The following is an 18910-nucleotide window of genomic DNA, read 5'->3' as shown; positions in this document are numbered from 1 at the left end:
GATGTATCTATTTTTTCTATTGTATTGTCTATGCCTGAGAGTCTCTTTTCCATCTCCTTTATCCTGTTGGTGATGCTTGCATTTTTTGTTCCTGTTCCCTTCCCTAGGTTTTCCACCTCCAGGATTCCCTCAGCTTTTGTTTTCTTTATTGCTTCTATTTTTATTTTCAGACCGTGTACAGTGTTATTTCTTTCTTTTACCTATTTAATTATACTTTCCTTTATATTTTAAAGGGATTTATTTTGTCCCTTTAAAAGGCTGTCTGACTGTATTTTCCTGTATTTCCTTAGTGAGTCTATTCTTTTCTCTGTAAAGACCTGTGTTGTTGTTTTTTTTTTTTTTAAGATTGGATTTAAGGTCATTCTCTTGTGCTTCTGTTGTGTTAGGATATTCAGGACTTGCTATAGTAGAATAGCTGTGCTCTGAAATTTTCATTTTACCTTGGTCTTTGTTTATTGTATTGTTTTGAGGGCCTTCAGCCATTTGGATAGCTTTGGTCACTGGATATTGCAGTTGCAGTAGGTAATGGGAGAGGTCATAACCTTGGTGTTAATGGTACAGCAGGCCTTTTTTGGGTTACTTTAGGCTGTATGGTTTAGGATCTGCATGTCTGTGTGGTTCATGATCTGTAGTCTGTATGGTTCTGGAGTTGCAGATCTGATAATGTTGGGCAGAGAAGTGGTGGGAGAATGAAGATATGCCTAGGCTAGCATGCTCCTTAGAGCAGCTTGACTTATTCCAGTGGATATAGTAAGCAAGGAAGATGAGTGGGAAAATGGACACTGACTTGTTTTGTTCAGCATTCGTAGGTCTGCTGAAGGTGGTCAGGAGTGTGTGTGTGTGTGTGTGTGTGTGTGTGTGTGTGTGTGGTGGGGTATGAGGTTCCCAGGGGACAGTAGGCTGCTTTGGGAAGGTTGGTTTTGCTCCAGATGAATCAGCAATTAGGGAAGCAGCTTCTTTTTTTTTTCTTGTGAGAAATTCTTCCTTATTCTGTTAAAGAATCAGTTTTGTTTAAGTGTAATAAGTTATATGTTTCTTGATATTCTCTGAGCATATATTTGACCTTCAGTGTTGCCATTATAGTGTGTATGTGATTGTGTATGTGTGTGTGTGTCTGTCTGTCTGTGTCTATATTCATCCTTATTGGAATGTATATGGTATTTAGAAATAGGTTCACTTATTTTACAGATTTCCACTTTAGGACACATTTTAAAATTCCTTGTGATCATGTGTAATTGAATGCACATATCTATCTCTTGTTGCCATACATTATTTTCAGAATTTAAATGTAATGGTAATACATGTGCATACTAAAGAAGAAACTATTTTCTATGGAAGCAGGATTGTTGGATGAAGGAATTGTGCCAGAATGAAGTAGTATAAGGAGGTACAAGAATGGACCAAGGGAAGTGAATCAATAAGAACAAAGGTAAATATGCCCTACTGATGCTTATTACTTTTTCATTAATTTCAAATAAACACTGAATCCATTTTCTAAGTTAATTTCTTGGAATACATTTCAGAATGATCTCAAATAAAAGTAAAATAAAAAGAATCACTATAAATTGTAGATTCCAAAATCAATTGATAACATACAATGCAAAAAGATGTGTGGATATTAACCAGTATGTTTCCCTTGGGGTATTTAATTGCTTTCTCTCACAATGTAAAGATGACATTGCAGATAAAATCCTGAAGGAATTCTCCAGAGCTTGTCAGGTCCATATAATTTGCTCCATATTTGCACATGGTAGACTCTGAAAATCAAGTACAGCTCCATAATACAGCTTTGAAGAAAGAAACTTCATATCATGTTTCATTTTTCAATGATTTTATTTCAGAGATAATAATTAACCATAAAGCCCTTTTACCAGATGATTAGCTAGAAGCCTGAAGCAGGGTGAGAAAAATTATTCAAAAATAAATATTATATTAATATACTTTAATATTGTTAACTTCTTGAGATTTTCAGTAATGCCTCTTATTCAGGATTTACAGCTAGAGTCTGCAAAGTATGTGGCAGATTTGAGATTACCTATGAAGCAGAAAGAAATTATTGTCAGTTTGGACATTGATCTATGTAATGCTCATTGTTCTCTTTTCTGTGCACAGACTTAGGGTCATTTGAATACAACTTGAGTGAATTTGTGTCTGTAATCACTCGTAGGCCACATTCCATTTCCTTTATATAAGACTGACTGACTTGGGTGGATTAACCTTTCTTTTCAAGCCAACTGATAAAGGTGACTATACAGTAAGAAGTGTAATTCATGTCAATCCAGGTGAAGATGTATCCACTGTGACTTATTGAATAGTGAAAATATTATTTTTAGTAACATCTAAAATAATCTAAGTTCTAACTGGGCTGCATATATATATATATATATATATATATATATATATATATATATATATATGTATACATATATATATATATATGAGAGAGAGAGAGAGGGAGAGAGAGAGAGAGAGAGAGAGAGAGAGAGAGAGAGAGAGAGAAACTTTTCACTGTTTTCCTTGTAGGTAATTTACTGATGGTTTCTATGTGGGATGAAAAGCTAAGAATAAACACTGAGCAGAATAACACTGTCATATTAGTTGATGCTATGTTTAAGTTTTGTTTATCTATCATAGGAGGTTAAAAAAGAGTCAAGATAAAACATTCTAATAATGAAATCAGAAAATGATTTTTAAATGATAAAATTTTTCTAACTACTTTAACAGATTCCGACTTTACCTTACCCTTTTAAAAAAAATCATACATCTGCCTTGGCTATAAGCATTTTAAATAGACAAAATCTTGACTCTTCACTCTTCATATATGTATATGACTATTATTTCTCTGTCATTTTGTCTTGCATCTAATATTCTTTCCTTGGTACATTTTACAAATTACCTTGCATGCATTGTATAAACAATAGCAAAACATCTGTTGGGCAAGAGAATGTTTATAGAACTAGGGTAAAGAGATACCTGATAAGTCGTCTCGGAAAAAAATTGCATTTATTCCTGTATCAAGACTTTTCATAGGCAATTAACAGTGGTCACCATGTTGACTATTTCAGATGTTGTTCAACAGCTTTTTTCTGAAATATTACTTCATATTATATTTGAAATTTTATCTTAGCTTACCATTTACTGAAATCTTGTAAATTATCTTTCAAGTTTTATTTTCTTTACTGAAGTAAAATTCACTTGAGTTTTGCTCTAAAGTGTCTTTTAAAATATAAATTTAGGACATACCACTTAGTTGTGGTAAAGTATTCGTATTTTATTTTAATTTGATTATAATTAAATTTGTCATTTTCCTGCTTAAAAAAATAAGAAGAGACAATAAATTCTATTTGGTTAAATCTGTTCTTGGTAGGTGACAGATGTTAAAATTTCACACTTGAGTTTAGAAACAAGATTGTAGATATGTTTTTGTAAAACATTTTTTCCAGTTACTCAAGACTTGGTTAACACATGGACAAAAACTTATTTAAAAATTTTGTGCAGAATATTTTGATCATGATTTATCCCCTGCCCTATCTTTTCCCACATCGTTTCTACTCATAGGACTTTTATGTTTCATCCCTTACCCTTCAACACACACATACACACACACACACACACACACACAGATACATTCACAGACACACAAACACACACAGACACAGACACACACACAACACACACACACAGAGAAAGAGAGAGAGAGAGAGAGAGAGAGAGAGAGAGAGAGAGAGAGAGAGAGAGAAATACTGCAAACCATCCAAAAAATTTAAAAGACAAATAATGCTCCAAATCCAACAAGCAAACAAAAAGTCTACAAAAATCATAGCATTTATTTTACATAGTCCAACTGCTCATGGGCTTGTTACAAGGTCTGCAATGTGTTTGATATACCAATGAGTTTGAAACTGCATTGGAGAAAAGTGATTCCCCTTTTACCAAAGTATATCTATTGTAGATTACTTCTTGGTTCTGCATACCTACTTCCCCCTAAGTGTTTGTCACCTCATCTGGCTTGAAGTTCTATAAATTTTATGTGTGTTGTCCTAGTGTCTGTAAATTCTTTTTTTAGATAAGTCCTGTTTTATCAGGAAGATTCTGTTTCCTTGGAGTCATTTATCCCTCTGACTCTTGCAATCTTCCCAAATCCTTTTCCACATTGTGTCCTGAAACCAGTGGAGTGGTGTGAGAGAAATTTTCCATTGAGAACAAATTGTTCCAAAGTCTCTTACTCTCTGCACACTGATAGACACTACTTTCTTGTTTTATTAATTGGTTATTTTATTTATTTACATTTCAAATGTTATTCCCCCTTCCTGGTCTCCCCTCTGGAAAGGCCAATCCCATCCCCTTTAGCTCTGCTTCAAAGAGGGTATTCCCCCACCCACCCACCTACACACTCCTGCCTCACCACTCCAGCATCCAGGCATGCTTGGCAACATGCCTCCACAAGACCAAAGTCTTCCCAGGACCCAACAGGGATGGCATTAGCAGAAATACTCAGAAAGATAGAACCTGAAGAGACCACCTCTAGTAGATAGCATGGCCCCCAGTAGAGGGAAGGGGACATCCATACAAAATTCAAAATTTTTAACTCAGAGTTATTTCTGTCTAAATTAAAATTTAGGCAAAAAATGTAGCAGATACTGAAGGAAAAAAATCCAGAGACAGTACTTTTAAGTTGCATAAATCATTTATCAAAATTTCCATATTTAGAAGCATGTGATCCTATACTTATCTAGCACATGAAATTCACCTCGATGTGTAGGCTATTTTAGAGGATTTTTTTAATCAAATTACTCCAGTGACTATATGTATTTTATTTATCCTTCTCAATTTTTATGTTGTTAACATCCTATTCATTGCTTTCCCATTACTGCAGAGGATTGCTTGTTTGTTAGATGACACCACTGAAGAACTTGACAGAAGTGACATACTTTCTCCTGCTGGGACTCACTGATGATCCAGGCCTGCAACTTCCCCTCTTTATTACCTTCTTCCTCATCTACATCATCACCCTGGTAGGGAACATGGGAATGATCCTGCTGATTCTCTTGGACTCTCGCCTCCATACTCCCATGTACTTTTTTCTTGGTAACTTATCCCTGGTGGATATTTTTTACTCTTCAGCTATTACCCCGAAAATCATGGCTGGGCTCTTAATAGGAGACAAAGTCATTTCTTACAATGACTGTGCTGTTCAGATGTTCTTTTTTGCAGCCTTTATTACTGTTGAAAATTACCTGTTGGCCTCAATGGCCTATGATCGCTATGTGGCAGTGTGTAAACCCCTACACTATGCAACCACCATGACTCCAAGTGTATGTATGTGTCTGATCATGGGCTGCTATGTTCTTGGTTTCTTGAATGTCTCAGTTTACCTTGTGGATACATTTAGTCTTTCTTTATGTAAGTCTAATGTGGTCCATCATTTTTTCTGTGATATACCAGCAATCATGGCTCTATCTTGCTCTGATAGACATGTCAATGAACTGGTACTTATTTATCTAGCCAGTTTCAACATCTTCTTTGCTCTCATAATAATCTTAGTATCATACATTATAATTTTTATCACAATCTTAAAGATGCACTCAGTAGCAGGACATCAGAAGGCTATTTCTACATGTGCTTCCCACTTTACTGCTGTTTTTATTTTCTATGGAACAACAATCTTCATGTATTTGCAACCAAGCTCTAGTCATGCAATGGACACAGACAAAATTGTGTCTGTCTTCTACACTATGGTCATTCCCATGCTGAACCCTTTAGTTTACAGCCTGAGAAACAAAGAGGTAAAGAGTGCATTCACAAAAGTGGTTCTAAAAGAAAAATTATTGTTATGATATTAACTTTAAGTATTTTGTGATGTAGTCTTAAAATTTTATGACATCTTCTGTATATAGTAGATTATATTTTAAGTTTATACTAGTTCATGATCTGAGTGCTTAGTTTTGCCTGTGCATATCATTTTGTCCTGGACATGAAGGAGCAGTATTTTTAGAAGCATAATATGGAAATTAGATAATTTTGAATTTTTGTGATTGGGTCGTCAAAAATGGTTTTACCATTACTGATACATTCAATTACTTTCTTTTTACTTTCCTTCCTTATATACCGTGATAGTTAATAATCATTATCATTTTAACTGATGGGATTTTTGAATACACAATGAAATACATCGCTGTGGAAGTGCATTTAGGTGCATCTATATTTTCTGTGTTTTGTTTCATTATCAGTTAGACTCTAATACAAATCATTAGCTTATTTTTCCTTTATATTCAGATATGGGATATGAATTGGGAGAATTTACCATTGAAATTGTCTGTCCTTGAAATTATGTTTATTTGAATGTTTATTATTGCTAACTTCTCAATTTTTATACTTGTTTCTCTTTTCTGATTTTACTTTTGTCCATGCACATATGTTAAGTAACTTGAATTGTTTTCTGCTATCAGATATGCTGCTATGAATGCTTTGTAGTATGTTCTACTATAGATCCATTTGTTGTTCTGACCTCTACTCAGAATTTGAAATTTTATATAATTAGATAAATAGTCTCTGATAATAAATCTAAATGAAGAATATATTGCCTCCAAAACTTAAAGAGGACACATAGGAGTCAAAAAACTTTTTGTTTTCTAAGAAAGATCCAATAAAACAATTTATTCTTTATCTTAGATGGGCTGTGTGAAATATCCCATACTATTGGGTTTCCAAAAAATTCATTTATATTGAAGTCTATCTAATTTATCTTGAGTTGACTTTCTTTAACCTGTCATTATATGCCATACTTGTAATTCTACTGAAGTTTCTATATTTTGGTCACTAAGCATATTTTGCAAAATATCTTGATATAATGGAATCGTGTATAATTTTTACATGAGAAAAATATGAAGTTCCCTGAGGAATAGTCACTTAACTGTAAAATCTGGTACTGTAGCTAGACAGGACACCGTGAGAGCTTTGCCAGAAAAATCAAAATAACTTCACTTTGTATCCATTGACAAAGATGAAAAAATTTCTATCACTATATCTGTAAACTCAATACTTTAATATGTGTTGATTGTTAGAACAATGCAACCATAGCTCACAGAGTAGCTGTAATTTGAGTTAACAATTGATTAAGTAAACTTAATAATTCTCTTTTAGATTCCAAGCATCACTGCTTTTCTTTAGAGGCTAAGATAATGATTTAAATAGAACAATGTGAAATTACATACCCATTCTTCTTATAATATCTCAATAGAGGCAAAAACTTCTGCAAACTTCTATGACTATTGTATTGCTTTTGGCTTACTATTTCTGAGGTAAAGGTAGTTATAGTAACTTCTCATACATTTCTACAATTTTCTAATGGCTCTTTAAGGGTCATGTAAATATGTTCATTTATGCCATTTGTTAATGTAAGCTTTTTAAACATGTAGTTTGAAACTTAGGAAATTAGCATTGGGTGAGTTAATAACTTACTGTGTTCCCGAGGATACAAGGCTAGGACATGTTTTCCACTATCTCTTGACCTTTATAAAAGGTTATATTTAACTGGTGAAGCATAATGAAAATTTTATTTGAAATTAGTCTCAATTGAGAGAAACTACCAATTGTTTCTCAAAATTCTACATCTCTCTTTAATGTATTTAACAATTACACTGTATTTTAGTAAAAAAATTATTTAATTTTTTTTGCACTCCTGGTTTTATCCACCTTCTGGTCTATCATCCGACTCTTCCACATCCCATACCTCCCTTCCCCATTTCCATGAGGATGTACCCACCCCGATTTCTCATCCTATCAGACCTCACCATTCACTGTGGCCTCCAGTCTTTTGAGGGTTAGGTGGATCTCTTCTGACTGAACCCAGACACAGAAGTCCTCTACTGTATATGTATATCAGCTGCTGGATGCTACTTGATTGGTAACCCAGTATCTGAGAGATCTCAGGGGTCCAGGTTAATTGAGGCTGCTGGTCCTTCTACAGGGTCACCCTCCTCCTTCAGTTTGGTGCAACTCTAACCAAAATGAAATGATCTGTATGACAGATATTCAAGTCTCTCAAGAAAGAAATAGAAGATGTCAGAAAGTGGAAAGATATCCCATGCTCATGGATTGATAGGATAAACATAGTAGAAATTGCCATCGTACCAAAAACAATCTATATATTCAATATAATCCCCATCAAAATTCCAACACAATTCCTTAAAGACATGGAAAGAGAAATTCTTAATTTCATATGGGAAAACAAAATTCCCAGGATAGTAAAAACAATTCTGAACAATAAAAGAACTTCTGGAGGAATCACCATCCTACTACTGAGCAATGGTGATTAAAATCTGCCATGGTATTGATACAGAGATTGACAGGTTGATGAATGGAATAGTAGAGACTTGAAAACACAGAAATAAAACTTCACACTTATCGACACTTAATCTTTGAGAAAAATAGAAACTATTTATCTCATTTAAACTGTACCCTATTCCTCTCAAACTCTCTCTCAAATTCTCTCTCTCAATCTCTCTCTCTCTCTCTCTCTCTCTCTCTCACTGGAGTCTCAATATTTTGGTGTTGATCCAGGGTCCCCCTAGTAATTTTATTCCCTTCTATTTTGGCTTCATTGTCAAAATATCAAGTGTACATAGGTGCATAGTTTTATATCTGGGTTTGATTCGATTCCATTCATCAACCTGTCTTTTTCTATATATATCAGTTTCCCTCTGAAATTCATGACCTTTTACTTTCTAATTAGTTTTGCAACAGAAACACAAGCACACACAAATAAATGCTCATGCACGTACACATGCATACACACACACACACATATGAGTACATACATGATACCATATTGCCACACATTTTATATACCCCTATAACCCACGCATGCACATAACAATGAAATCGTTCAAATAAAAACAAATCTGTTAATGTTCAGATTACCTTTGATCTTTTACTCACTAAGTCTAAGGAAAGCAATGATAATGAGGAAATAGTCTATACTTATACAATGTAGAAAAAAACTAATCATTTTTCTGTGGATTGTTGCACAAAGTTCTGAGATGAGGAGCCCTAAAGTAGTACACTGAGGTAGTACTGCTGTTTGATGTCTGAAAATAAGTAGCTTTTTGGTCTTCATTAATAAAATAAAAGACTTTTTTGTTCAGGTATTAAAAACTTTATTCATAAACTTGAGAAGTGGGATCTGGTAGGTGATTTTTCACTATCTTTCCTATCAATAATTACACTCTGAGTGCTGAGGTGGTCTGCTGGTAGGAAACCATTCTACCAGTCCAACAGAATTCACTGGAGTCTCAATATTTTGGTGTAGATCCAGGGTCTCCCTAGTAATTTTATTCCCGTCTATTTTGGCTTCATTGTCAAAAAATCAAGTGTCTGTAGGTGCATAGTTTTATATATGGGTCTTGGGATTCGATTCCATTCATCAACCTGTCTTTTTCTATATTAATACCATAAAATTTTTATTACTATTGCTGAGCAATACAGCTATAGATCAGGAATGGTAATATCCCAGAAGTTCTTTTATTATACAGGATTGTTTTAGCTCTTGTGAATTTCTTTTCTTTTTTCTATATGAAGTAGAAAATTGTTCTATCATGGTCTGTAAAGAATTGTGTTGGGATTTTCGTGGGAATTGTATTAAATTTGTAAATATATTTTGGTAAGGTATTCAACAACACTTAAATAGCTCATTACACATGGAAAAGTAAAGCTGGATCCCAACCAGAATTTATACACTTACTGATTACTAATCATGGTACTCGTAGATACTCTGCTTGCTACCAGAGGAAATAGGTAATCATTAATCCCCCTGTAAACAGCCACCTATAGCAGTGACTTGATTGTGACTTATTCTGTTGCAATAGTGGTACAAATATTATGAGAGTAAACTATTACTCTCATAATAACTCTCATAAACTATTACTATTATTGGGTTTATGGCCTGCCCTATGAGATAAAACCCATGTTTAAGACTGATAGGGTGGCCAAGATATTGAGACTCAATAGGCCTTAGGCCTAGGGGAAAACCTAGTACTATTGTTCTCTTAGAAGTACATAACAATAAAATGACTCTGAATGACATAAATCAGTGCCTTACTCAGCCATCCTTAGGGAGCCTGATTACAATAGATTATAACTAATACAGAGTCCCACAGCTGGAAAATGTATAGAAAATTAGAGACTTTGGAGTATTCAGTGCTAAGTATGAGGTCTTCCTCAAACTCTTTCCTTCAAGGCTTCAGAAAGATTGAAAAAGATAGAAGTAAGAGATAACTCCCAGTAAACAGTGTCTCCCAGATATGAACAGTGTCTCACAGTTCATATGTGGTTGAAACACATATGAACTCACAGAGACCGGCAGTGTATATAAGACCTGCACAATGTTGAGTCAGATAATGTCCCAATATGGATAAAGGGAAGTGAACACAGGGTCAAATTCTTAACCTGGAAGCCATCTGAAATTGATAACAATAGTAAAAGAAAAAAATATTTTTAGTTTTCTCCAGTGGAGTCTCTAACCACTCCTCAGGGTAGATCTCATGTCCAGAAATAGTTGACCAAGACTAAACAAACTTGATGGTATATTTGAAGCCTCTTGGTCTCATTTTTGTCTTCCTTTCTTTTCTTTTCTCTTCTTTTCTTTTCTTTTCTTTCTTTCTTTCCTTTCTTTTCTTTTCTTTTCTTTTCCTTCCCTTCCCTTTCCTTTCTTTTTTTTCTGTTGTCATATATTTTGTCTTCTTTTATACTTTTTTAAAGGTGTGTTTGTTTATTTGTTTGTTTTCCTTGATTGTTTCTTTTTTTTTTTTTAAGAGAGAAAGAAAGAGCATGGGATTGTTTCGTTGGGTAAGTGAAGAGGATCAGGGAGGAGTTTGGTAAAAGAGAAAAACTGATCAGAATATATTATATGAAATCACTTTTCAATTAAATAAAGAAACTTAAAAATAAGAAAGCTTGAAAAATACAGAAGGTGCAAGTCGAGTTTATAATATTATAGAAGGAAGAAAAATCTATTAGGATGTTCATACTTTGTGAACAAGTTGTTTCTGGCTAGGTGGTGTTAGAAAACCAGTTTTTATTAAGAAGAGACTAGCTTCACTGATGTGAACTCTTTGGAGAGTATTTCTTCAGAAGTAGCACTGCAAAGATCTGGTCCAGGCAGTGTCAAGGTTGAATGTCTGTTTGATGTTGGATTTTGGCAATGTGGAAAAAAACATATAAATACTAGTGTTATCACAACAGATAGTTTTACAAACATACAATGTTCTGCAAACATTCATCAACAAACAAGCTATTACCGCTGATAAATAAAATCAGTAACGTTGCAAACTCAATATTTAACTTCAGTCACACTTCTATGTAACAGTAATGGATTATCTGAAATGGAAATCAAGAAAATAAGTTTAATCATAGTAATGAAAGTTTTTATGATGAAGTCTGAAAGACAAAAAGCTTGAGAAGTGGACTCAATGGAAAGGAAACACGTCTTGTTTGCGCAGAATGAAATAATAATATGTTTTGTCAAAAGCTCCGTTCTAACCAACATATAGTCTTCAAACTTAAATTTCTATCAAAATGTCATTGACACTCTTCAAAGAAGAATTAAAAATTTACACGATGCTTCTTGGAGTAAATTGTTACTTGATAAAACCATGTAATGAATTAGTCACTCTCTTACTAAATATAGTTCAAGGAAAATTAAATAAGTATGCAAAAGATATATCTTAGACAAAGTTCACAGCAGTTCCCTGCACAGTGGTTAGGAAAAGCAAACATCCAGATCATTCATCAGTTGCTGATAGGATAAAGAAAATGTGGAGTGTGAACACAATGGAACACTGTTCATGCTTAAGCAAATGAACTTCCATTTGCAGCAACATGGATGGAGATCATTCAGAATATGTGGCACCTGTAATGCGGATCTTACAGAAGGTGAGAATTAACTAGTGGTGACAAGAGGATAAAGACGATAGGATGAAGGGGGATCAGAGATGTGTAGAATGTCTAATGATATAATACATTAGGATATGTATTTAATGTTTTTACTGATACAGTGAAGAAGGCATTTTATTTTAAAGAGATAATAGTTATAATAGTTATTTTGATGCTCACAGGCAAATTAATTGCCTCTTTTGTAGAATGGGTAGATGTATGGGTTACATATTCTCTGGAGGGAAATCTCTAGGGACTTTTAAATCTCTGTAATTATTCTAGCTTTCCATGCATTGCCCCAAATGACTCAACATTATGTGTTTTATAAGGAAAGCACAATTTTCCATTGCACATTCTTTGTTTGTATGAACTTTAATCATTGTGAGTAACCAACAGCCTGTCCTTGACTTTATTATTTGCTGTCAAGCTTCCATCATGGTGAGCAAAAAGATCCAAGAAAAAAATTATGTATTTTTCAATGACAACATCTTGATACAATATTTTATGGCCTTCGTTTATTTATTATTTACAGACAATTTTTAAATTGTAAGAGAAAACTAATGTATCTTTCACAAGTAATAAAGAGATGAATGGCTCTTCCAAGGATATAGAAAAAAATTTGAGTTATATTAAAAAATTTGGCCACAATTGCAATCCTTTCCAACATTCTACCCTGCTTTACAGAGAATTTTGATCCTTTCTCAAGAAAGAACTCCTAGTAGTATCTACTAAATATAATATAGCTGAATTAATGACTTCAAAACTACATTCTAAACTGGATCTTCTTCTTCTCATAGTTAAGAAACATACTACTTTCAAGTTTGAAGACTATTCAAGTGAGAAGTATAATTTATGGAGCAGTACTGGGAAACATTTTTCAATTGAAGACAGAAAGATATGAATTTAAGAGCCTTATCTGGAAACAGAGGTAAGAATGGAGCATAAATGTTAAAACGTCTATCACAAATTCTTTAGAGATTCATTGTATAAGTTATGCATCATAAAGTATGAATGCAAGTAAAAGAAATGATATTTTGATTGATTAATTAGTGACTATCTTGTGTACTGTACATTTGAATTTCATTGAAGGTTTGAAACACACACAGAGACATACATAGAGAGAGACAGAGAGACAAGGAGACATTGAGACAGAGACAGAGAGTGGGAGAGGGAGAGGGAAAGGCAAAGGGAGAAGGAGAAGGAGAGAAAGTAAAACATCCAAACCCAGATTAAATAATCATCTCATGTATGTGCTATACTGCCTGTATAGTTGCAATTCATATAAGGAAATATTGAATATGGTTACTACATTAGAAAAGTTTGAGAAGATGGAATGTATGAGTACTATTTGTGTAAGTACTTAATTCTGCAAATAATGTGGGACTTTTTCTTTTTTTTTTTTTTTATAAATAATTTATTTATTTTTGAACATGAAATGCTTTTTTATAGCATGTTTCACAAGGGGAGGGGGTAAGAGGGGCCAGATGGTGGAAAAGTACAAAATCTTCTTGGCCTGTGCCTTGAAACATGTCATGGTCTATACGGTACACTGCCTTGAATTATGATCTACCTGCTGTTCTTCAGAAGATATGGTACACTGCTTGAGTTATGGTCTCCCTGCTATTCTTAAGATGATATGGTACACTGCTTTGAGTCTATCTGCAGTTGCTAAGCAGGATCTTGCAGTTGCCAAGCTTCAGAGGACATTGTGCAGGTGGGGAAAGGTGGGGGGTGAGGGTAAGGGCGAGGGTCCTGGCTTCTGGCATCTCCCCCTTCTCTGTTTAGTTAGAGAAGGCATCTTATGATCAATCCCAACTATGTGAATTTTGAATTTGGATGTCTAATTATGGGGGGTCTTAGACAAGTTCACAACCCCAAAACACTGATGTGAGACGAGTCACATCGATGGTCGAAGGTTTTAGGCTGTCGACGATGGGCAACGTCAAGGGACTCCGATGTGGGTGAAAGGAGGGTGAGGGCCCTGTCTTAGGCCATGTAGGCTGCACCCACTCCCAGCACCACGCACTCCTTTTCAGCTGCATTGGGTGGGCCCCTGGGAAGTGGGACTTTTTCAACTCTCAGAATCCATGATATTTGACTGTGACATGGCAGTTGCAAAAGAAAGATTGAAGATTAAGAGTAATGATCTCTTTTGTCCAGATGAAAATGAGAATTTCAGGAAGTAAATTTTTTTCAAAATAGATTGCTCAGATGAATTTCAGAAGAAGTCATATGCTTGTAGTAAGGAAACATCAATTTTGGAGCATGCACTCACTGACACCAAAGAGAAGAAAAATTGGGCTTCGAAATAAATATCAACATGTCACTCATGCAAATGAACCTCTGCTTTACTAGTATTGTGCTTGTTCAAAATGTGATATTTATTATTTATTTATTATAGCAACATGACAGCCTTTGTCACAGGTATTAAACAGTCAAACATCAACTTTCTATTATATACTACTTTATTCTAGCAATGCTAACTAAAATTAAGTCTCATTTACAGTCTTCATGTTTCAGACAGAAATATGATGTTGAGAGATAAATGTCAGATATTTGCTGCAAGGACCTGAATTCTCTGCTGCATATATCTGGGTATATACATTAATTAGATTTGCCTCTGCTGGTTGAATTACTCTCACAATCTTCCAGATACCTTAGTATTTAATAATTCATTGAAATATAATATCATTCATTAGTCAACCATTTTTAATCTCAGTTTATAATCGTAAATATGCATGAATGCACAAGTAATAATCATGAGTTAGTGCAGCAAAAGGTCACAAGTCAAATAAGGATTATAAATTAATTCTTGGTTATTTTTGTCATTAAAAGAGAAGTCATGTAAGTTTTCAGGATTCTATTTGCTTGGTTATACAACTATATGAACCTAAAATTGTTATGGACAATATGTTGAACAAACTAATCACCAAGTTAACTGCTAAGTGCTAAAATTGAGTCAAAGGTTTAAATTTAATTTAACTTAAATCTACTTTAAGCCTACTTAACAATTATTCAGACTGAGTTAATGTTATATGTGATTACAGAAACAAGATAACAAACAAGAATCATGCCACTACTAATGAATTACTCACTTTCTTGTGTTAATTAATTTATAGGAATGTGAAGAGCATCATTAGTGAATGGTTATTGTGAGGGCACAATAAAAGTTTTCATAGCAATTTTTTGACAGGTAAGCAAATGAAAATGTGAGTTTTAACTGTAATTAGGAGAAATGAGTTTTCAAATGGATTCATCTATACTAATCATTTTTATTAATTTATTAAGTTGTTTATGTATCTGTTTAAAATTCATAAAATGTCAATGTTATTTATCTGATCTATATATGGTGCTATGCTAAAACACTGTCCTTGGTTTTAAAGTTTAGTCATATTTTGAAATATCTTGTGATAAGATTTATAGCTACAATGACAAAATACATATCATCCTGATACCTTCTAATTACCATTTCATTTCTTTATCACATTGAACTTTTTATTTTTTTTTATTGCTTTAGAGATTGTTCAACATGATGGAGAACAGGACCGAAGTGACAGAATTTCTCCTGCTGGGACTAACCAATGACCCAGCCCTACAGATTCCACTCTTCATCACATTTCTTGTCATTTACACAGTCACCCTGGTGGGGAACCTGGGGATGATCCTGTTGATTCTCATGGACTTTCGACTTCACAGTCCCATGTACTTTTTTCTAGGTAACCTATCTCTGGTAGATTTTTGTTACTCTTCAGCAGTCACTCCAAAAGTCATGTCTGGTTTTCTTGTAGGAGACAAGGTCATTTCCTATAATGACTGTGCTGCTCAAATGTTCTTCTTTGCAGCATTTATTACTGTGGAGAATTACCTGTTGGCCTCAATGGCCTATGATCGCTATGCAGCAGTGTGTAACCCACTACATTATACTACCACCATGACTACAAGTGTGTGTACATGGCTGATCATTGGCTCTTATGTTATTGGTTTCATGAATGCTTCCATCCACATAGGTGATACATTCCAGCTCTATTTCTGTGAGTTTAATGTTGTCCATCACTTTTTCTGTGATATTCCAGCAGTCATGGTTCTCTCTTGTTCTGACAGACATGCCAGTGAGCTGGTTCTTGTCTACATAGTGAGCTTCCACATATTTTTTGCCTTTATAGTTATTTGGATATCCTACGTGTTCATTTTTGTCACCATCTTGAAGATGCACTCAGCTGCAGGACATCACAAGGCTATATCCACCTGTGCCTCCCATTTCATAGCAGTCTCCATTTTCTATGGAACTAGTATTTTTATGTATGTACAGCCCAGCTCCAGTCACTCCATGGACTCAGATAAAATTGCCTCTGTGTTCTACACCATGGTCATCCCCATGCTTAACCCTCTGGTCTACAGTTTGAGGAATAAAGAGGTCAAGAGAGCATTCAAAAAGATCATTTTAAAGACACCATGATCTTTATGACTTTGAGTTCTAACTTCAGAGACTCATGATACATGAATTCATTGTTTCCTCATATTATCTAGTTATTGAGTTATATTTGACATATATCTTTTATACAAGTTCTAGGAAACATTGCTTTACAGAAACAAACAAACAAACAAGAAAAGCTATTTCCAGAAATACATATCTGAATGAGAATGTCTAAAATACTCAATAGTTGCTTATATAAACTTTGAATCAGGATACTTGTGAATTCATGCATTTTTTTCTGGCATTTTGCACCAAGATGTTAATACAAAAGCATATAAATGTACAAAGGATCTTTTAAGGAGAAGATGTGCACCTGGGCATTCTATAGTGAAAGACACTCAGGACGTGAGAAAATTTTCAGAGTTAAATGGAACATGGCTTCTCTGGAGGTTATTATTACTTACTAATTTAACTGGATTCAGAGTAATCCAAGTAATTCGTGAGACATATGCTTATTTATGTCAAAAGCATATTCTCAAAAATATCTTGTACTTGCAATAGGAGATTTATAATGACTTGTCCTCAGTGTTTGTGTTCAGTATCTCATTCAGTTTGGATTTACTGAATAGAACAGAAATCAGTCAAAGGGCAAATTCATCCTCACACTGTCTCTGTGACTGAATCTCTCTTTCTTTTTACTCTTGTCTCACACTCTTTCCCTCTTTTCTTCTTCCTTTTATTTTTTCACTCTTCCCACTTTCTGATTTGTTCCCCTCTCTCTCGTCTTTTAACTATGGCATATGTCTTCTCTTACTCTTTGATGTGAGAATGTCTATCTGCACTTCAAGATTGTCATTAGCCAGTTCACCTCCTTTTCTTAGAATGTTGAATGCAGATTGAATTATCTACTTACTTTCTTTATTCTCTAGATTTTGATGAATATATTATGGGTTTTATACACACCACTATCACTCAAAACTGTACTGATAATATGTTTATGCTTCATAAATACATGTGTGGATGAATACACATGCTATTTTATGTGCTTCTGTTTCACTGGAGAGTCCAGAAAATATTCAGCAGTGTTTATTTTTAGTAACTTAATTTCTAATTTGGATATTATAATGTAAAAGATGCATATTATTTATTTATCTATTTTCACTGTCATTTCTGGAGTCCAGTTTCAGAATATGCATTATCAAATGACAGTGTCTTTTTTTCTATACATTTTTCTGAAATATATACTACACTGACATCTCTCATGGATTAGTATTTCTTTTGTTTTTCTACATCAAATCCCCCTCCTTTTATGTTGGATTTTCTTTTCTTTTTTTCCCTTTATTTTTATTGGATATTTTGTTTACTTACATTTCAAATGTTATTCCTTTTCCTGGTTTCCCCTCCAGGACCTGCCTATGCCACACCATTGCCTCCTGCCTCACCCTTCTATCCACTCCCACCTCACCATTCTGGCTTTCCCCTACACTGGGGAATTGAGCCTTCACAGTACCAAGAGCTTTTCTTCTCATTGATGAAAGACAATGCCATCCTTTGCTACATATGTATCTGGAGCCATAGGTTCCTTACACAAAGGTCCATGTGTACTCATTGGTTGGTGGTTTAGTCCCTGGGAGCTCTGGGGGTTGGGTCTGGTTGGTTGGTATTGTTCTTCCTATGGGGTTTTAAACCCCTTCAGCTCCATCAGTTCTTTCTCTAACTTATCTACTGGGGTCCCTATGCTCAGTCCAATTGTTAGCTGTGAGCATCTGCCTCTGTATTTGTCCGGTTCTGGCAGAACTTCTCAGGAGACAGCTATAACCAGATCCTGTCAGCAAGTATTTCTTGGAATCAGCAATAGTGTCTGGGTTTGGTGTCTGTATATGGGATGAATCCCCAGTTGAGACAGTTTCTAGATGTCCTTTCCTTCAGTCTTTGCTCCATATTTTGTCCTCGTATTTCCTTTAGACAGGAGACATTCTGGGTTAAAAATTTGGAGATGAGTTGATGGTCCTATCTCCCAACCAGAAACCTTGCCTAGCCTCTGGATATGGTCTCTACAGGTTCTTCCTCCCTTTTGTTAGGCATTTCAGCTAATCTCATTCCTGTTGGGTCCTGGGAGCCTCTTGCTTAGCTGACATCTGAGACTTTTACTTGGTTACCCTCAGTTCCCCATCCTCCACTGCTATACATCTCTGCTCAAATTCCTGACCCTCTGTATAATATTTCTGCTGAAGTATGTCCTTTTACTTTAATTTTCAGAGGGATAATTTGTCAGAGTGGCAGAAACATAATCGTTTAAAAGTTAATGTTTTCATCTGTTATTAAATATTTTATACTATGTCAAATAAAATGGTTATGTGTACTCTAGTTTCTGAAAGAGCAATTTCTTTAGATAATGTTTCATTCTCTTCTGCCATATCCCCAGTCATATCATTGCTTGTTCTTAGGGTATAATTATGATCTTGCTTCAGGACCTTTACACTTCTCTTTGAAAAAGTCTCTCATTACTTTCAGGCTAGTGGTCAAATGTCCCTGTGTCATACTACCCTTTTACCTCACCTTCAT

The 18910-nt window shown here is 34.6% G+C and overlaps 2 protein-coding genes across 2 annotated transcripts; both read left to right on the top strand.

Moving 5' to 3' along the window:
- The first annotated feature begins 4895 nt into the window (after positions 1 to 4895).
- On the top strand, positions 4896 to 5837 carry LOC114623433 (olfactory receptor 5B2-like). Its single transcript, XM_028770094.1, has one exon. It carries the CDS (start codon positions 4896 to 4898, stop codon positions 5835 to 5837), a length of 942 nt encoding a protein of 313 aa, XP_028625927.1.
- A 9623-nt stretch (positions 5838 to 15460) lies between these two features.
- LOC114623428 (olfactory receptor 5B3-like) lies at positions 15461 to 16387 on the top strand. Its single transcript, XM_028770090.1, has one exon. The coding sequence runs from the start codon at positions 15461 to 15463 to the stop codon at positions 16385 to 16387; it is 927 nt and encodes a 308-aa protein (XP_028625923.1).
- Positions 16388 to 18910: the final 2523 nt, after the last annotated feature.

Source organism: Grammomys surdaster, unplaced genomic scaffold, assembly GCF_004785775.1.
Source record: "Grammomys surdaster isolate TR1022 unplaced genomic scaffold, NIH_TR_1.0 198, whole genome shotgun sequence".
Lineage (NCBI taxonomy): Eukaryota > Metazoa > Chordata > Mammalia > Rodentia > Muridae > Grammomys > Grammomys surdaster.
This window is presented reverse-complemented; position numbering and strand designations above follow the sequence as displayed.

Bases quoted from the DNA above. Each gene is read 5' to 3' on its own strand.
- LOC114623428 (XM_028770090.1), top strand. From the start codon at position 15,461: ATGATGGAGAACAGGACCGAAGTGACAGAATTTCTCCTGCTGGGACTA.
- LOC114623433 (XM_028770094.1), top strand. From the start codon at position 4,896: ATGACACCACTGAAGAACTTGACAGAAGTGACATACTTTCTCCTGCTG.